The sequence below is a fragment of the Fundulus heteroclitus genome, chromosome 8, assembly GCF_011125445.2.
Source record: "Fundulus heteroclitus isolate FHET01 chromosome 8, MU-UCD_Fhet_4.1, whole genome shotgun sequence".
NCBI classification, from domain to species: domain Eukaryota; kingdom Metazoa; phylum Chordata; class Actinopteri; order Cyprinodontiformes; family Fundulidae; genus Fundulus; species Fundulus heteroclitus.
In genome coordinates, this window is record NC_046368.1 from 17,884,754 (window position 1) to 17,899,889 (window position 15,136).

The 15,136-nt window shown below is 39.9% G+C and overlaps 2 protein-coding genes across 5 annotated transcripts in view; both read left to right on the forward strand.

Moving 5' to 3' along the window:
• LOC105930676 (nucleus accumbens-associated protein 2) overlaps window positions 1–8,747 on the forward strand; it is a 46,709-nt gene extending 37,962 nt beyond the window's left edge. For both annotated transcript variants that reach the window (XM_012869000.3, XM_012869001.3), the window contains exons 5-7: window positions 1,496–1,601; window positions 1,861–1,958; window positions 2,055–8,747. In XM_012869000.3, the coding sequence (XP_012724454.2) occupies window positions 1,496–1,601; window positions 1,861–1,958; window positions 2,055–2,572 (722 nt within the window). In that variant the 3' untranslated portion in view covers window positions 2,573–8,747. The remainder of the gene's footprint in view (window positions 1–1,495; window positions 1,602–1,860; window positions 1,959–2,054) is intronic.
• A 1,228-nt stretch (window positions 8,748–9,975) lies between these two features.
• The window catches only part of nup214 (nucleoporin 214), a 42,283-nt gene continuing 37,122 nt past the window's right edge, over window positions 9,976–15,136 (forward strand). For all 3 annotated transcript variants that reach the window (XM_012868962.3, XM_012868963.3, XM_012868965.3), the window contains exons 1-7: window positions 9,976–10,161; window positions 12,421–12,616; window positions 12,718–12,872; window positions 13,461–13,659; window positions 13,755–13,825; window positions 13,908–13,971; window positions 14,631–14,734. In XM_012868962.3, coding sequence (XP_012724416.2) covers window positions 10,120–10,161; window positions 12,421–12,616; window positions 12,718–12,872; window positions 13,461–13,659; window positions 13,755–13,825; window positions 13,908–13,971; window positions 14,631–14,734 — 831 coding nt within the window. In that variant the 5' untranslated portion in view covers window positions 9,976–10,119. The remainder of the gene's footprint in view (window positions 10,162–12,420; window positions 12,617–12,717; window positions 12,873–13,460; window positions 13,660–13,754; window positions 13,826–13,907; window positions 13,972–14,630; window positions 14,735–15,136) is intronic.

Below are 15,136 nucleotides of genomic sequence, written 5' to 3' on the forward strand. Positions count from 1 at the left end.
GGGCTTTATGGAAGAGTGACCGTGTAGAAGTCAGACTAAAGTGAAAAGCATATGACTGGCTGTCGGGAGTTTGCCAAATGGCCCCTACAGAGCTCCGATAATGTGAGGAGAAATACATTTTTTTTCCCTCTTGTTATGATGACACAAAAGTTGAATGATGTGGAGCGACTGCCAGATATTGCTCTTAGCGATCAGTAGAGAAGACGCTCCGGATGGTCAGGGACCACTCAGCGCGCGGGGAGCATGGCGAGAAGTGGATTTTCCCTCTTTAGCGTTGAATAGTTTCGAGCAAAAATAATTGAGCCATAATTCTCCACATGCAATTTTCCTTAGTGACGCAGGGGATCGCAGCACCATTAGCAAGTTTTGGTTAAGTCCCAAAAAGTACAGAAAGTTCAGAAAGTTCTACCATGATTAAAGTCAGCGGCGTTATGGATCCAGGGTGAATTAAATTAAGATCAATGACCATGTTTTATTACGTCTTGCTGTCAAATGTTGTCCCTCTCAAAATAAAAATTGATACTCCCCTAAATTATTTTGCTTTTTTGTCACAACACGTCTACAAAGTGTGGCTTTTGAACTCGGAAATATTGGTTTTCAATTGTTCACATATAAAAATGTGTAAAGTTTGGCATGAATTTGCATCCACCCCTGAGTCGAGATGGGGCTTTGTAAAAGTGCCTGTGCCACCTTAAATACTGCTGCAAATCTTTTTTTTCTTTTTCTTTTATATTTGGAGGGGGCATTCATTCTCTACCATCCTTTTACATTATTCTTAGCAATATAAGAAGACCATCAGGGCAATATGTTACTTATTTTTGCCACCCATAGCATTTTGCAGGTGGGCCAAAAAGTACATGTCTTTTGTACCTCCTTTCACTGCGTGACCTTAATGGCTTGCCTTCTTATGGCTTTCTTTCATCAGTCTCTTTCTCGTCACCGTTCTATGAAAGCCATACCAACGTAGGTAGACAGCCGCGTCTGTTTAACACTTAATTAAGTCCTGAAGGCAATCAGAATAAGGAGGAGAGACGAATAAAAATGCATGCCAAAGCTTTCAGATTTTTATTTTGAAAAGATTTTGAAAACCATGTTTCATTTTCAGCCCGCTTCACAGTGTTGCTTTACTTTGTTGTTGTTTTTTTTATCTATCACATAAAATCCCAACAAAAAGGCAGTTCATTTTTGTACTGTTGCTAAATGTGAAAAAAAGATGTATAAATACTTTTGCAATGCACTTTAAATGAGCCCTTGAAAAGCCATTGTTGAACATCTGATCTTAGAAATATGTACTGGATGATTTTCTTCCACTCGTTGCTTCATTTTATAGTTAAGTTTGGCTTGCTAACAATTAGTTTTGACTTCCTTAAAGGCATCAAATGTTGTAGTGACTAACAGATGAACTGGTACAAAAAGAGATGTAAAAAATAAAAATAAACTCCTTCTGATAGAGACATTGTTCTCATGGAAATTGTTTTCTGCTCATGCACCTCAGGAACCCAGGTGTTCATGACGCGAGGCCAACTCATGAACTGCCATCTGTGCGCCGGCATCAAACACAAAGTGTTGCTTCGCCGTCTTTTAGCTACGTTCTTTGATAGGTGAGTGCAAAGCAAAGCCCAACTAGGCAGTTGCCGTTCGAATGTTTGTTTTTTTTCTTCTCTTAGATGTGTGCTTGATTCCAGCGCTGCTGCTGCTGCTGCTGCTGCTGCTGTTGTCACAAATCAACTTTCACACTCCATCTGTGGTCATGTTGTGCAACGCAGCTAGCCGAGTGCGTGTTTCTGTGTGTTGCCACGTGATTTACTGTTCGTGTTTGTGGCTGACTCGGCCCCTGGCGTTTACTGTGTGTCCCCGTAGAAACACTCTAGCGAATAGCTGTGGGACAGGCATCCGCTCGTCCACGAGTGACCCCAGCAGGAAGCCCCTGGACAGCAGGGTCCTCAATGCTGTGAAACGTAGGTCCATTGCGCACCGCAATGTCTCATGCATGTCATGCGATGGCCCGCTGTTTGACCTGATGGACATCGATGTTTTGCTCTTGTCTTTTACAGTCTACTGTCAAAACTTTAACCCTAATTTCAAGGAGAGCGAAATGAATGTGATCGCCGCCGACATGTGCACGAACGCGAGGCGGGTGCGCAAGAGGTGGCTCCCCAAGATCAAGTCCATGCTGCCTGACGGCATGGAGGTGTACCGCGCGAGCATGGGCATGAGCGCCGCCGCCGCCGTCGGTCTGAACCTAGCCCTGAGCGCTCCTCAGGCGGGAGTGCCCCTTTCCTTCGAGCACGACTTGAAGAGCCTCGAGCAAAGGTTGTACCCAGACCGCAAGGACCCGCTCAGGACTCATGTGGGCAGCCCCGGCTCGGGGGCGGCGGGAGCAGAGGCCGAAGGTGAAGGTGACGCGGCAGCCCAGGAGGATCAGGAAGAGGACGACGACGAAGCCGCGTCGGAGGGGGCGGACCGGTCACTGGGGGCGCCGATTTTGGTGTCTGTTGTCGGATCAGGAGACGCGCCACCTGAGCAGGGGGCGGAAAGTTTCGGACAAAATCTGAGGCTGAACGGACAGTGAATGTCCCTCTCATGTTGTGAAATGTGTTTAACACTCACAGTTTCTTCTTCTCACTGTCTCATCCATCACTCTCTCTCTCTCTCTCTCTCTCTGCTCCTCCGTGCTTCCTTGACTGGGAAAGTTTGTTTTCCTCACACAAAGCTGCGGTCGCAACTTCTATCAGAAGAAGAAAAAAAAAACAAAAAAAAAAACGTTGGTCACACATGCATGCGCTCGTGTGTGTGCTTGTGCATTGGCATACTTACATGTAGTGAGAATAAAACACAGCTAGTAAAAGTATACACAGGCATGGCATTAGTCAGTGCAGAGCACGAACCTCGTCGGATCTGCGTATGCATCCAGTACTCGGGCTTCTGCAGCTTTATTACAAAGGTCAGAGAGCAAAACATGATGGCTGTAGTGATTCATCATATCAGTGCCACGCCACCAACAGCTGGATTGCAGCGGTTTGCAGTGTAATGTTATTTCATAAAATGACTTTGAGAAACTCAAAACAAGACCTCCTTGCATCACATAACTGTTGGGGAATATGTGTGAACATTAGCAGTATTACAGTTAAAAGTTATACACTGTGAAAGAATCTTTTCCAAAACAACAAAACAAACCTTCATTTCTTTTAACTTGCCTTGCTTTGGCAAGGTATCGTACCTCCTGAACCTGTCCACCTCACAGCGATGGACTTCGACGTATTTTATTTGGAATGTAAATGTGACAGACCAACACAAAGAGGCACGTGAATGTGAATCAGGAGAGAAAAAAAAGACGGTTTTCAAATCACAAACATTTGAATTCATCGCCCATAAAGTCAATGGCTTCTTACAACCACTCCTCACAAATTTTAGCAGCAAGTCTTTCGGAGTGCGTCTCTACCAACTGAGTTTTTTTTTGTTTTTTTGTTGTTTTTTTTTTGTAGAGGTGAACCTCTGCTCCCGTCTCAAGTCTTTGGAATCCAACAGTTTTATTTCCCAAGCATTGTCCTGTACTTAGTTGCATCCATCTTAGCATCGTCTTATCAGCCTCTTTGTCCCCACTGAAGAAGTTCATCTCCACAGCATGATACTACCACCATGTTTTACCAAGAGGATGATGACTTTAAGATTGGTTTCTCTGCCAAAACTAGTATTATGCTCTTAGACCAACAAGATATTTATTTCTTTTTTTGACCAGAGCTTGGTGCCCTACACTGGCTGTGGCAAAACAAAACAGACAACATAATGTTTTCTCTTTTTTTATTCCAACATTTTTTCTTATCTTCTCCTCACGCTTTTATAAAGGCCAGATTGTTGTAGTCCACAGCTAGTAACTTTCCTGTCAACAGGTTCTATTACTTGAGCTGAAGGTCTTCAATAGTTGTCATGTGCTTCTCCTAATACTGCTCTCTTTGCCCACCCTGTTATTTAGGGTGGATGGCCACGCCTTGGTAAGCTTCCAATTGTGCCATATAATGTCTATATTCAGACGATGGATTGACCAGTGCTCCACACCTGGAGATATTACTTTATTACCTAACCCTGCTTTGAAATGTCTAGAAATCCACAGATTTGCCTGCTGTGTTCCTTGATCTTATGTCATACGGTTTGTAATCAAACAAACCTCTGAAGCCTTCATACACCACTTTGTGCTGATCAGTCACATGCGTTCCCAGTAAAATACACTAAGGTTTGCATCTACAAGAAGTTAAAAGATGGAAAAGTTCAAGAGGTGCGAATACTACAAGACACTGTGACGTGTCTGTTTTTTTTTTTTTTGCTAATACTACTTTTTACCATAACCCTCCAAACAAATCCTAAAAAAGCCCCCCCCCCAACAAATCTATCACATGTATTTGCCGTTTACTCACGCATATCAGCCTGTGACATATCAGATTAGACTTTCAATGTGATGCCTGACCACACCTCCCAACCCACACACATGCACAAGCAAATAAACAGGCATACACCGACGCATTCACCCTAACATTTCTGTCATCCCAGCCCTTAATGTCTGTGGCGTTGTAACCAAATGGCATACCGTTCAAAAGAAAACCTTGCAACGCTTTTCAACTCCGAAAATCACCGAATTCTTGGAGGTACACGAGTAATAATGTCGAGGCTCGCATGCATTCATCCAGGCAACGGATGGAAAGAATCGCTGAAGAAAGCAGCGCAGTCACATCTCTGCATTGAAATACGTTAACAGCTACTATTGCCTGGAGCTGTGCCGTTAAAAAACCAGAAGCACTTTCTTCGTATCTTTCCTGGGGGGAAAAAAAGTCTGCCAAATGTTACAAATGGTCTCCATGTTGTCCTGCTTTGACTGTTTTCTGACAGAATTAGTTTGAAGTACTTCTTTCTTTTTATTTGGACGACGTCTACGGAGTGTATTGCCAGTTAAAATGGAGGAGAGGATATATGGAGTGCACTACACTGAAAAACAAACAAAACAAAAATAATTATGCCAGAGAGAAGTGCTGTTCCACCCTAATGTGGTGGTGTGATGTATACTGAGACTATGCTGTCCTGTTCCCATCCGTTTGTTGTTGTTGTTTTGCGCCCCCCCCCCCCCCTTCCTCTCTCTCTCTCTCCTATGGGGAAATGAGTATGTGGGTAAATTATTTAAAGAAAACTTTTAAGAGCAAATTACGCTGGTTTACAGCGTTTGCACTCAAGAGAGTTAAAGGGTGGGGAAGCCGAGGAGTCTGGAAAAAACAGACCCTGCAAAAGACTGCAAATCGCCACCACATTACCCTGATTACATACCCAATCAGACACTCTGCGGGCTAAGATGGAAACAACGGGTCTCTATTGACGATGACTGTTTCTGTATTTTGTTTGGGGTTGGGGGGTGTGAGGCCATGCATTTGTCATGCCTGTTTTCTGTTTTTGATGTCTGTTTTCACGCTTGTTGCCATTGCCATGCATAGGACCCAGTCCATAGAGCCTTCCATTATTGTTTATCCTTCACGCATTGATTTGACACGATGCGCCGTTGAATGTTGCCCACTGTTCTGTGCTTGCCGCGGGTCTCAGTTAGCAGTCGAAGCACATTTAATCAAAAGAGCAGACCATATTTTTATTTTTATTTTTTTTTTCCTTTTTGTCACAAATATTCTCAAAATGTGGTGATCATAAAAAAAAATTAAAGTTTAAGTAGTTGCACAAGTCAGATTAAGATTGTTTAAGGTGTTGCCCCCCCTTGATATATTTAACATGCTATGTATTCTTTTAGTGATATAACACTTTAGAGGTTGGGCCAAATTTGTCTGTCTTCTCGTACGAGTATATCTTGATTCTTTAGGGTAAACATTTAGATGGCCCTGCATTTTAAAAAAAAAAGGTCATTATTGCACTATAAATAGATCGTGTTTATTACGTTTACAGTTTTTTTAATTTTATTTTGTTCCCCTTTTGAAAGAACTGTAATCTGTCCTAGGTAAACCAGAGTTATGAATAGCCACAATGGTGGCTGAATGTAAATTGTAGCATTGCTTTGGTGAGGGTCACAGTTTCTTTTCTTTTCTTTTGTGATATAGTAAATTATTGAATCTCTTTGTCTATTATGTGGCTCCATTTTTTTCCTTCACATAGATTACAAACCTTTTCCAAAAAAAAATGAACTTTAAAATGACCTTTATTGACAGTGATGTTTTTACATGATTCTTTTTAAATTGATGCAAACAGGTCTTCCAGGGTGGTGGAGCACAGGCAGCAGTTCCCTTAATAAGTGTAAAATTGAGGTTTGTTTCAGGATTTTATCAATCTATGAATTATATTATATTGATCCAAACAACAACGTGTTTATCTAATGGTGAAATGTCAAGATTCACTAAATTATATCATCGTTTTTTGTCTAATTTATTAAAAGTTCCTCTTGTGAGGGAATAGATGAATAAAAAGATATACACATTGGGTTCACATCTCTAACTCTGTTAATTTTGTTAAATAATTAATTAAAAGTTACTTTTAAGAAAAAGCTTGCAGCTTTAAAACCAAACCCTTATCCCTTATTAAACTGGTTAAACAGGGCAGAGTTTAAAAGATAAAATGCGTTGAATCTGTATAATCTCTGCTTTTTAGACAGAATGTTTTATTACCCATTAAATCTTAATACCTAACAGAGTTTTAAGTACAGTTCTGAAAGATTGCAGTAACTGTAAGGGCCTAGGAAAAATGTGATATACTCCATCACAGCGATTAAAGAAGTATGGAGCAGTGCCTTAGACTGTGAATGTGGGTCTGTGCCATAGTCATTGTTCAGAAACGAACAAAACCAAGGAGGCTGTACAGATTAGACGTTTCTCTTACTGAAATTGTTATTCTAAACTTTAAAATGATGACTTAGCAACTACGCTGACATACTTTAGTTGACTTATTTTGTTCTCGTGTCATTTTTGAATGTAAAAACTGTACTTCCTTTACTAGTCACTGTTTATTTAAGCTTTTATTTTAACAATACGGCCTGTTCCCTATTAAACTCCCTCACATGCTGAGCAAGACAGGGCAATCTATCAAAAAGAAACAGTGAATAAAATCAGACTTTGATCCCTGTTAAACGTGTACATCCGCTCAAATGCGTCTTCCTCTGTAAACTATCACCTTCGCTCAGCTTTCTCACTTTTTAAATTACCTTTGAACTTCCTGTTTAGCTTCCAGGGATCTATTGTTTGTCGTCTTGCGCAGAGTAACCGACTGATGTTGCACTTTAAAATGAGAAATACTCAGAGAATGTCATGACTAGCCTTTGACAAGAATGAGCTCCGTCGGAGGTGCTTAATAGAAAAGAAAAAAAGACAAAGCAATGTGGGTGATTTTTTACGTGTTTCTTTGATGGAAAACAATGTCATGTTTACTGCGAGCTCAAATGAGAAACAGGATGGGGTTGTTGGCTGTGAAGAAACAATTTTTTTTCCCCCCCAAAATTCCTTTTTTTTTTCCTTCTCCATTTTTGTCTCTTTGCCACTAACTGAAAAAAAATAATGAACACTGTAATTTTTTTTTTTTGTCCTGCTCCGCTGAAAGGTTAACCCTGAAAATTATACACTGATATGCAAAAATTACACTTGTATCATAAAATGCATGCCATTCAGATGTTCACCCTAACCCGATGAGACCTCTGATCTTTATGCACCCTGTATTTTATGCTGAACAACTGTTTTTAATGTTTGCGAGCTGAGACGCGAGTCGTCTCGCAGTCAACGGGGCTGTATTTTTTTTAAACCGTGCACCCTGGCCTTTCATTGAATGTCTGCATAAAAATGTAATCTCCTGCGTAATCTGCGGCAAAATACTGACTAAGAGTGGCGTACGTACATAAACTAACTACCCCCGTTGAGTGTGCGTTTGAATCTTCTGAGAGATGCACCGAAAAGTTTGTTCGTCTGTGTCCTCGAACATGATGCCAGCACTTTAGAAGTACTTAGAAAACCGAAAGAGAAGAGAAAAGACATCAAGGGTGACCAAGGCTACAAGCAGCAGAGGACTAGATGCAACTTTTAAAGCCATGTGTTCAGAGCGCTGACAATCAGAAAAGGGATGAGGCCCACAGTGCACTATGGGGGGGTTGTGAAATGACTTGCTGTGCTATTGCTATTTGCTTTTGTCTTTCAGCTTGTTTCAGTCTGTACTGGCTTACTTTCAGAATGGAGGGACGATGGTGGTAACTGCAGCCTGCTTGGTTTTATGTGTGTGTGTGCGTGTTCGCAACAAGGACTGACTCAAACCTTGGTGCTCGACGGGCAGAGCTGTCCTCAGTTGGCATGGACCTTATCTGTCATTCTCTGGGCTTATCAGTGACCTGATGATGGACAACAACACAAATGTCTTGGGGTGTTTTTTTTTTTTTTTTAATGAAAATGTTATCATGCAACTGTATACTTTGATCACGGTCTTGTTCCTGACTATCAGCAGGGCGTGGCCCAGGCAAACTTGGATGAGGCTACTTTAGTGTTGATACTGCTTCACGAAAGAGAAAAAAAAAAAAATGTTGAAATGTTTATGCGCCTTCTGACTCAAGCATCAATAATATATACTGGAAATGCAAGTTGCCACTTTCAATGTTGCATAAGAATCTACCTTTCATTCCCATCATTGTATTTGCCATCATGGGTTTTAGGTTGTGTATTCTAAGAGTACCTTATTTCTTTAAATGCAATATAAAAACATGTCTGCTTTCTAATAAAAAAAAGTCCTTACTTCACCATGTACTGAGCAGCTTATTCATTTGTCTTTGTGTCTTTGTGTTCCAAGAGCTGAAAGGCTGTGTTTGGGGAGATGCCTATAGTGCTGACTCCATGAAACCTGGACACCACAGGGAACCTTATAGAAATGTGTTTTGCAAGTTCTGATGTACTTCTGGTTCAAACGTAGCATTAAGAGGTTGCCCAGAGAAAGAAAATAGTCAATGCTGTGTTTTTCCTAAGAAATATTTTACAAAAAAACATACATAGCAGATTTCTAAAGTTTTTTTGTTTTGTTTGTCTGTTTGTTTGTTTGTTTGTTTTTTGCAAAAGTTGCACATTTTTAAAAGCTTGCCTTGGTGAAAATGCCAACCTTTGTAAAAGATGAAAACTGACTTTTTATCTTTTAATTTTCAATTTTAAACATGTGCATGAGCAATCTGTTTTGCAAAGAATTGCCCACTATTTACAACATGACACTTTTTAAATTAGTGAGTGTTTTACAAAAGAGGAATACATGGTTGGATTGGTGCAACTATGCACGATAACAGTATGGGCACTCACTCACACGGTTTAGAAAAGGTGGGTTGCCAACAGTGTGTTGCCAAGACAGGCATAAAATAGTCCAGTAAAATCCAGTCAATAGTTGCTAGAATAATTTTTATAACAAATAATGAACAAAAAAAGGATTTAATTATTACAAATAATAGATAGATAGTTAATAAATACAAACCTTATATATAAATACTCTGAAAAGGAGCATGAAGAGGCCTAATATTATTTAATCCTGCCCCATTCTCCACACTGCTCACTACAATATACAACCCCCTATATACCCACTTAAGGAATTCTAAAATATTCTTAGTGATATATATATATATATATATATATATATATATATATATATATATATATATATATATATATATATATATATATATATATATATATCACTAAGACTATATACTATTTCGCAATTTAAGAATGTCATGGAGATAGTCTTTTAATTATCTATCAATGTATTTATGCTTACCATACTTTGCTTCTGTCTGGAACAATAAACGAGGTAAAACTGACCTCAACAAATCCCTGTTGCAGAAAGAGTATAAAAATGAATAAATGAAGAGAAAAAACGTGGATATGTCCAATAAGGTCAAAAAATGTGTTGGAGAATATAAATAAGACCACATTTTTCACAACTCGCGTGAGCTGAGCGATCGTTGCGCTCTGGCATCGACTTGCCATCCTACCATCTTTCTCTCCGGCAAATTTGCGCGCTGTGAGTTCAGCTGTGCAGATGCTTCTTACCTGAACTTTTCCGTAGATACGGATTTTGAAGAGATACACATATACTGTACCTTTTCGTGAAAGGCAGTGGCTTTTAATACCGACAATGGGAGACGACGCAGACTCCCCTCCCGAGAGGGAAATGAAGGTAAACTGTTGTGATGACAGATGCATGTGGAAGCTACTGCGTCAGTTCATTTTCTGTTTGTAGCTAGCTTAGCTAGTGGGCTCCCTGGTCAAATTCAACACCAAGTTAAGTTAGCCCTTTCACCATAATGTATTCAATAAACTATAACATTATCTTCTATTAAAAACAGTTGAATAGGGTTTATAGAATATTAGTTTAATGGTTTATCGGGTTAAAGTAGACATTTTTTTTCTAGGTTTGTAGCTAGCTAGAGCATTAGCACGATCTGGTTTACGTCAGAGGTTAATGAATAACTTTGTGAAACATTTATCCAGGTGTGTTACGGATTTTTCTGTGATGTCAAAATCTGTTTGCTTATGCGTAAAGCCGTCCGAGTTTTTATGTTGTGGGTGTATAACATTATTTAAAGAACTGGTCAAACTTCTGTTTACCTGTTTCCTCCTACCTTTTAGCTTGGAAGCATTAGCAAAAGCTCTCCAAGCATAGACAATATATTGAAAAGCATGATTTATACATTTTTAGTGAATCCGGCTTTGAAACTGAAGATAAACGTAATGTTTTAGGAAAGTGGGCCCAAAACCATTACAGCATTTTAAAGAACAACGAAGTAAAAGTCATGAAACTAAACAAACCAATAACTTGAAGAAGGCAAACAACGCGGCTAAAGGTTTGGTTAATCCCAAAATCATCAATACCCTTGGCATATAGAGGTTGAAAGCAATGTTTTAAGTTTGCCAAAATGCTTCTTTTGACTGGAAGTGATATGGATGATTGGCCCAGCCAGTCCTGATTTGAATCTGGTTGAGAATCTGTGTGGATATCTGACATGGGAGTATGCAGCTGATACAGTTGGCATATGTTCTTCAGCTGCTTTCTATCACCTAAAGAACATTTACAGGATTAATGGACTCATTTCTCAGCCGGATCTTGAAAATCTGATCCATGCATTTATTTTTAGTTGAATTGATTACCTCAACGGTGTCTTCATAGGTCTGCCTAAAAAGTTGATCAGACAATGTCCTGTATTATAACCACGTCTCTGCCGTTTGTAACAAACCAAACCGTGAAAATCGGGTAAAAATTCAGGGAGTTATGATTCATCTTAATCAGGCGAACCGCTTCCTCTGTACAAATAAATGCACCGGGGCTGCGTTCGCCTCAGCTCCAATAGGCAGCACCAGTCCTTGGAGCGTCTACCTATATAACGTTTATAGTCTGAATGGTCATGTCGCATTTTATCTGTTGTTCACGTCACTCTCCTGTCTCAAACTACACATCCACACCCAGCAGCAGCAGTTAGCGCTCCATAAAAGACTATTGTTAATAGCTGTGCTGCTTTCTTCTCACCTTCATCTTGCTATGATGTAGTCTTAATTTTGTCAGTTCCCATAGCACAACAGCTTTCTAATAATAGGAGAGAAGCGGGCTGGTCTCTGTGTTTTTTTTTCCAAAGAACTTTAATGAACACCATCACTTCTGAAAATAGTGCGCTGCTGTGCGACGTCTCCAATTATTCATGTTTGCGGGTCACTTTTGCGGTCTTGAACCGTGCAGACAGAAGTCTGTCGGCGGTCGTATTTAATAGTAGTATGAACGGCCGCCTCAAAAAAAAAAAATCAGATTTCAGAAGAAAAAAAATCAGAATCAAAACCTGCAGTGTGAATGTAGCCTTAGACTAAGAAAGTAGAGCACATCACCCCGGTTCTAAAGTCCTTCCACTGGCTCCCTGTATCTCAGAGAATAGACTTTAAACTACTTCTGTTAGTCTATAAATCCCTAAATGGCTTAGTACCTAAATACATCAGACTTTCTGTCAGTGTATCAACCCTCCAGACCCATCAGGTCTACTGGCTCAAACCTACTCTGCAAACCCAGAACCAAACACGGAGACGCAGAGTTTAGTTCTTATGCTCCACTTGTCTGGAACAAACTCCCAGCCGACTGAAAGTGCTGAAACCCTGAGTTCCTTTAAACCAAGGTTAAAAAACCATTTGTTTAGAGCTGCCCTTGAATGTTAATGTTCAATTCAAACTGTTGTAGGTAGCTGAAACTTCATTAGATTAAGTTTGCAGTCCAGCCTTTCTTGACCTACTGCTACTTATCCAATACATTGTACTTTCCTCTGTTTTCTTATGTTCTCTTCATGTGCAACACTTTGAAGTTTCTTGTTACTGAAATGTACTATAAAAATAAACTTTTCTTGCCATAATGGATCACTCCTATGTAACATGTTTTTTGTTTTTTTGTGTGTGTTTTTAGGATTTTCAGTTTCGACAGATGAAAAAAGTACGCGTTTTTGAGCCTGCTGAAGATTTGCCTAAAGACAGGTCCAGTCTGCTCGCTGTCTCAAACAAATATGGTTTAACGTTTGTGGGCCAGGACCGAACCTTCAAGGTATACTTAACCCAAAATATTCTTGCTGCTGATAAAGCCGATGGGAGCTCCTATGAAGTAGGTAAGAATATGACCATGCAGCTTTGAGTCAACATTTTTGTAACAATGTGTTTTGCTTGTCATATAGTTGTGTGGCTGAAACGAATCTTTGCTCTCTTTTAGTAAAAGGGATACCGGCACTGGCGGAGGTGACTGGGGAGCTGTCTTTGCACCACTTGGCTCTGAGTTGTGATGAACTCACGTTGTCAGTTTGTGGCACATCTGGGGAGACCGGTTTGTGCATCACGTTTTATGACGTCCGAACATTCGTAAACAAGGTGACTGCTTACATTTATGTTTTTTTTAAATGCTATTTCAGGGTTAACCAAGCAAACTTATAAAAATCAGTAAAGACAGGTAGATAAACCTGTTCTGATATGAGGCTCTTAAAGTTCCTGTTAGATTGGTGTATTTAATTAACGGTTGGTCTTCGATCACGCTGAGCTGCTGCTTTACTGTGAGCCATTTCAGAGGGTCAGGCTCGGTCGGGCATTATTTAATTTTGATTTATCAAATAAGCAAACCGGCATTATGATTGTTCTGCAATACTGTCACTAGATGGCGCCACATTTTTTTTTATATCTGCTATTCGTGCCCAGTGTTGGGGGTACATTTATCCACAAAAAGGACCTTCAAAACATTATCAGGATGGAGGCTTGGTATATCTAACATTATTTTATCATGATCAAACAGTTTTTAGTGTGGCCATTTAAAACTGTGAGAAGCATGTAAAACAAATATGAAGATATTTTTTTTTTAATCTCTAAAGTCTGATGCCTTCTATTTCCAAATTTTTCAGGAAAGATATGTTATCGTTCATTTATTTAACTATTTGTTGTATTTTCCTTCTTTTTTTTTATTATCAGGCCCGACTGCATAAGTCACCATTCGCGTCGCTGCAGCCAGCTGTGGCCTCTGATACTTTGGTTCAGGACCTGAAGTGGAACCCCGCTCAGCCTTCAATGTTGGCCGCCTGCTTGTCTGACGGCAGCATGATGATTCTTGAGGTCACAGACAATGTCAAGATGACAGCCCAGCTACCTGCTACCAGCGGGATCACCTGCAGTAAGTGTGACTTATAGGTAATATTTATTATCATTCTTTTCGTGCATCATTTGTACTTTTTTAATTTCGCTGTTTCTTTATTATGCTTAATATAGTTGGCTGGAGTCCAAAAGGAAAACAGGTCGCTGTGGGAAAGATGAATGCAACAGTCTGTCAGTATACACCAGTAAGTATGTTTTATACACAATAATGAGAATAAATTCTTGGCTTCTAAAACATGAAACTGATCAGCTTTTATTGCTCGAAAGGCTCTTGAAGAAAAGAAAGTCATCCCATGTCCGCCTTTCTACACCTCTGATGACCCAGTCAAAGGTATGTTGACGTTTGTTGACTGTAAAAGAAATGTCTCTACCCAGCTAGTTACCCTCTGACTTGGTGCCTATCTGAACACCCTGAACAGCTCTAAGGAATTAATTTGCCAGTAATACCATTCAGAACATTGTTGCAACGTCCTGTTTTTTGTTCTCAAAGCAACCTTTAGTTATTGCTCTCCTTTTTCTGTCCACAATGTTTTCATCAGGAACAGTTTGGTTCACTGAAATGTTTGCTAGCTTGCCTGTTTTCTGTATTTGCATGCTTCTGTGATAATTTGGCTTGCTATGTGTTTGAGGTTCCATTTTATCACGTTAATGGTTTTCCTGTTTCGTAACTGTAATGCTGTGCTTTGAACAAATCATTTTTTTAACGCCTGTTGGAGCAGCATGCTGTTGTTTCCCAAATATAGAGCTTTGTGAAAGAAAGCTAAGAAAAGGGACAGGAAGCTGCTGCAGCAGCAAATGCAGTCTTTATTTGATTGCAGTAGTACGGTAAACCTTGTTGTAATGGGTGAAAAATAAAAATTCAATTTTCAATGTTATTCCACATTATACACAGATTTCATTTTATATGTTAAATTCTGCAATTCTGTACCAATCTTCATCCTGAACAACCTTCGTGGCTAATGTCTGTTTCAAATTGTCTTCAAATTGCAGCTCTGGACGTGCTGTGGCTGAGAACACCTGTGTTCGCTGTGGCCTATGCTGCGGCAGACGGGAGTCTTGAGACCCCCCCTGAGCTGGTGCTGATCTCCCTCCCTGTGAGTACCACAAAACATCTGTTGCCCACTCGATTCGTTGATTAACATGTGAGGCTTTTCAAAAAGCATCTCTAGTCCTCAATGTGAATCCACTGACATAAGAAAACAATTGTCTCTAAGAAAAAAAAAAAAATCTGCCAGGTTTTATAGAGAAACTATGAAAAAGTTGGAACGATTATACATACTGAATAATGCGCATGGTTCACATGTTTCATGTAAGTGATCGTGAAACCATTTAAAGGATATTGTTTCAAAGCCAGATGGCTCAGAACCTGCAGTGCACAGGCGATCATTTTAATGTCAAGGGGATTTTATACTTTCATCACCAAATCCCAGATTGGTATCACAGAGCTTTATAGTGCACAGTCAGATGCTTTTGTTTGTGTGACTGATAATTTGTTG